A 5,432-nucleotide genomic window follows, 5' to 3' on the forward strand; every position below is an offset into this window, starting at 1 on the left:
GGACAATTGGATGGGGTGACTCTCATGTGTGCTTAATGTACTGTGTTATACCTGCTGTTTGCTGATTTATAGAGAGGTGTGTGTGTGTGTGTGTGTGTGTGTGTGTGTGTGTGTGTGTGTGTGTGCGTGCGTGCGTGCGTGCGTGCGTGTGTGCGTGTGTGTGTGTGTGTGTGCGATTCTTATCTGAGCTTGTTTAATCCCACACTCATAAAGCCCCCAGATATGGATCGCATGTGGATTTTCCAATGAAATCATCCGACCACCACTGAACACTATCCTAGCTCATACAGAACTGTTGTTCATGTGCTAATGCTAGTTACTATATCCTGTTTCACTCAGGGCTAATATCTACTGGAAAGCCTATATCCTTTCTCTGCAGCCTATGTTTCAGGCGCTGTAAAGTACATGGGCATTATGAAATGGTTTTGCCTGACCCGAATGTTTTCGTAAAGCTTGAATACATTGGGCATGGAATGCATTCAGCAGTGTGAGTGTGTGCCATGGGTGTGAGTTTGTACAGACAGTACAGACTCTTACCCGCTTAATACCCATTCCAAACGGAGGGTAATTAGTCAGTAACAGCAACCTCAGAATGCCCCTCACACACACAGACACACAGACACACAAACACACACACACACATACATACACACTGATATTTAGGTCAAATTGAGGAAAGAGAGAGAGAGAGAGAACGAGAGAGATGGGGGGAGGACAGTAGAGAGAGACCCACCCTCTGGCTACCTCTCTATGTGTTGTTCACTCATGTAGAAATAGACCCATCTGCTGGAGGGAATGTAGTGAGAAAAGAGAACACAAGCACACATTACAACCATAGAGGCAGAAAAGACAGTGTCGGAAATGGATTGAAAGAAAAAGAGAGAAACGAAGAGGGGGGAGAAGAGAAGGATGGCAGATAGAGAGGGGGGAGTCAGATCTGTGCGGCGTTGCCCCGAGATACAGGATGTCGTAATAAGGCAGAGGGGATTGAGGGAGGTAGAGAGGGAAGGAGGGAAGGAGGGAGGGCCGGACCACGCAGGGAGAGGGGGAGGAGAGAGGGCCTCAGGGAGAAGTGGTTTCGTTTTCCATTGGTCCCAGCCCTCCCACCCCCCTCTCTCTGTCAGGCAGTGGTTTGTTCCAGCTCGCTCTGGGCTCTGTTGTTGTGCAGAGCTGCAGAAGGCCTGCTAGAGCCAGCTACTGCGCTGCTGCTGTTACACACAGAGAGAGAGAGAGAGAGAGACAGAGAGAGAGAGAGACAGAGAGAGACAGACAGACAGACAGACAGACAGACAGACAGACAGGCAGGCAGACAGACAGACAGACAGACAGACAGACAGGCAGGCAGACAGACAGAGAGAGAGAGAGAGAGAGAGAGAGAGAGAGAGAGACCGGATTGAGACTGTGGGAGCTTGTGTGTTCATTTCATCACCCGTTTAAGAACCAACCAAGGAAGACAGAGGACGGAAGGAAGGAGACTGAAAAAACGACAGCCTCTGAAAAAGCGAAAGTGAGTGGTAAAGGAAGGGAGGAAGGAAGGAAGCGGGGTCTGAGGAGGGGTGTCTGACGTCGCTGGTCTCGCTTGACAGGCAGCAAGATTTCTGCTTAGCCAGCCCACATCTGCTTGTTTTCTTCTCCTCTTTCTGGGATCGTTGTCCTCCATCCTTTCTTCTCCTCTGAGCAAGAGGGAAAGAGAGAAAGCGAGAGAGGAGGAGGAGGGGAGGCAGCCCCCCCACCCTTACACAGACACACGGCACAGAACGAAAGGAGAGAGGACGAAGCAGAGAAAAGAGAGAGAGCCCGTTTTGTCGTTCCTTGCCGTCTCTGTCGCCCCTCGGCGAGCGAGCGGCTAACAGGCACCGCTCATGTCCGTGAACTCTGAGAAATCCTCGTCCCCCGAAAGGTAACATGTCTCAACGCCTTCCCCACCCCCCACCCTCCCTCTGTATGTCTGTCTGTCTGTCTCCAGTCTCTCCGTCTGTCTGTCTCTATGCCATGCATTCTGTTTGGCTGACTGTCATTCTGTTTTCTCCTCCTCCAGAATCCCCCCATATCCTCCCCCTCTTCCCCTTCCCTCCCACCCTCCTTCCCTCTCTCTCTAGCCGTCTGTCTCCTCATCTATCCATCTATCTGTCCAACTCTAGCCGGTTGTCGTCTACTGTTGTTTGTGGAGGGTGCAGTGTGCTGACACACAGAGGAGAAAAAGCGCAGTGGTCCATTGTTGCATGCTGCTGTAGCGTTTCATACAGCCAGTCGAAAAACAACAGCCACCCTATCAAATGCTCTCTGTCGGTATGTCTGTCTGTCTGTATGGCGCTGGCTGCTCCACAGCCACCAGCACATTTTAGCACAGCCACCAGCCACCAGCACACAACATTAGCACAGCCACCAGCACATCTCAGCAGGACAAAACAATCGGACGTCAATCACCAGCAGCACATCTCAAAACACATAGAAAACAACAACCGAACATCAGACTTTGTACAAACATCCAAAAACAACTGCAGTTCGCATGACAACCAGAGAGCTTGTAATGTTGTAAAACGACTGCATACTATATCTCTTGTACACACAGGACATTTTAGCATAACAACACAATCTCACTGCACAACAATCACACAACCATTACATAAACGGGTGTGCTACAACAAACCAACAGCCTATAACACAATGTTGCAACCAACATCACATCACAAGCAAAGAACAGATATCCCAACACAACAGAGCAACATTAAACCAACACATCACAATGCAACATCACAAACCAACATCACAAACCAACAGACATCACAACATCAAACCAACACAAACCAAGACATCAAATCAACACATCACAACATTACAAACCAACATCAAACATCAAACCAACCAAAACAACACGATATTACACATGCCGAAATAGGTCTAGTTCCGGACTAAAACACAGGAAGGAAGACATGTCCAGAACACAACATTATATATAAATATAGAATATGGGTTCTGTGAGCGGTGAGGGGTGGGCCATGAGGTGAGGCCAGGCATCTGACTCAGTCATCACTGATGCCATGCCAATTGTCAATGGGCAGAGCCGGCATGGCCGGCTGCCAAGAGGCCTACGCAACGCCATGCCTCAGACTGGCACACACACACACACACACACACACACACACACACACACACTCTCTCATCTGCTGTGGAGTGGGCACACAGACAAACAGGAGTGAATGGGCATAGATATAGAGGATTTGGTGGTTTGGCAGTGAATGGGGATTGTATTGGCATAGAGAGAGAAGTAAGTCTCTAGCTGGACAAAGAGGAAGGGTAGATAGGTGCACTGTGCAGACACAGACACAGACACAGACACAGACACAGACACAAAAACCACTTGAAGACTATAGAATGGAAACATTCGGCTATTGACAGACAGACAGACAGACAGACAGACAGACAGACAGACAGACAGACAGACAGACAGACAGACAGACAGACAGACAGACAGACAGACAGACAGACAGACCCTGGTAGAGTGAAGTGGATGTCTGGTCACACACAAACATGCACACACACACATAGAACACCTCTGGACCCTGGAGGGGCAAAGTGACTTGTCTGGTATTCCTGACTCAGGATAGACAATATATTGTGGCTGGATTGCCTGGGATATCATTAATGCATGCATGTCTAATAGGACCAGGATGATACCAGTATCGCAATATTTGTTAGTAACATGGCAAGGAAACTAAACACGAAGCGGATTTATCTTCTTTAGGAAAACAGCCCTAATGTTGGAAACAAACGTTATGTTGTCATCCAGAGTCACATTTATTTATTTAACAAGCGATAGCACACAATATTTTACATACAGCAGGTTTTTAAAGGACCAAAGAGTTTGTTTGGCTTCCTGTTTTCATTTTTGCCATGGAAAGAATATTGCGATACTGGTATTGTCACAGCCCTAATGTCTAATACCACTATTAGATATCTGCACTATGAATACATCACAGCTAATGAGCAAGTGGGTGGTATTGTATCTGGAATCAGAGGATGATGATGAGAACATCAAGGATTAGCTGGAAATCCAGGTTGTCATGAATATGTTATTATGGTTTCATATGAGGATTAATGCCAACATATGAGTAGTATCAATGCCAACATATGAGTAGGATCAATGCCAACATATGAGTAGTATCAATGCCAACATATGAGTAGTATCAATGCTAACATATGAGTAGTATCAATGCCAACATATGAGTAGTATCAATGCCAACATATGAGTAGTATCAATGCCAACATATGAGTAGTATCAATGCCAACATATGAGTAGTATCAATGCCAACATATGAGTAGTATCAATGCCAACATATGAGTAGTATCAATGCCAACATATGAGTAGGACCAATGCTAACATATGAGTAGGATCAATGCCAACACATATGAGTAGGATGAATGCCAACATATAAGTAGTATCAATGCCAACATATGAGTAGGATAAATGCTAACACATATGAGTAGTATAAATGCTAACACATATGAGTAGTATAAATGCCAACACATATGAGTAGTATCAATGCTAACATGTGAGTAGTATGAATGGCAACATATATGAATAGCCTATTTACAAGCATATCAGGGCTGATACAGAATGTTTTGGCTAAAGTTAACAAAGCCTTCAATGCCTATGATTTAGGCCTATGAGTATCGGTGGGACATATGAGTGGTGGCATTTAATACATGTACCTGGGTTGATATATGAAAATGATTATATTATGCCTAATTGCTTTATCAGAGATATACATTGCAGTATGGGTATCTATGCTAATATACTTGCCACATACAGTATACAAGTCTATTAAGGCTAATATGTGAGAAGGTTTATATTGGCTAATGTATTTGCATTATTTAAAGTGTATCAGGAATAGACCTATTCATTATTAGTCTGTGTTCTATTTAATCTCATCTGAGAGCAAGTGGAAATGCTTTATCTTGATATCTGTGTCAAATCACTATATCACTATGTTTGGGGTATCAGTGCTGTATTTTTAAAGTACCATCTGGACCCGAGGCACCGCACACACAGGTACACACATGTACATACATGAACACGTACACCCATACACTTGCTCAGTTTGGTTGAGCTGAAAGGTGTTAGCCAACAATGAGTTGAGCTGACTTGCTGAGACGCCAGCAGCGGTAGCAGCCTATCTACTTCTGTTTGAATTAGGATTGGAGGATAGATAGAGGGGGAGGATAGAGGGAGTGATGGAAGAAGTGGGGCAGGAGGAAAGCTGCGAGCGTAATGATGCTCTGTCTCTGACACATTTCGTTTTAAGCAGCAGGCAGATTTTGATGAAGGCTGTTGTGTAAGATGGCACTAGAGGCATGGCGGGGGGGGGGGGGGGGTTGACGTTACAATCAGCTGATTCTGGGTCAGATATCTTTCTTTCATCACTAATGGT

General features: G+C 45.5%; 1 protein-coding gene across 1 annotated transcript in view; it reads left to right on the plus strand.

Moving 5' to 3' along the window:
* Window positions 1-1,149: 1,149 nt before the first annotated feature.
* Window positions 1,150-5,432, plus strand: part of LOC311135224 (SRSF protein kinase 2-like) — a 41,967-nt gene continuing 37,684 nt past the window's right edge. Inside the window, exon 1 of the mRNA XM_084169163.1 lies at window positions 1,150-1,900. Coding sequence (XP_084025289.1) covers window positions 1,863-1,900 — 38 coding nt within the window. The 5' untranslated portion in view covers window positions 1,150-1,862. The remainder of the gene's footprint in view (window positions 1,901-5,432) is intronic.

Source organism: Coregonus lavaretus, assembly GCF_964263955.1.
Source record: "Coregonus lavaretus genome assembly, chromosome: 9".
Taxonomy (NCBI): Eukaryota; Metazoa; Chordata; class Actinopteri; order Salmoniformes; family Salmonidae; genus Coregonus; species Coregonus lavaretus.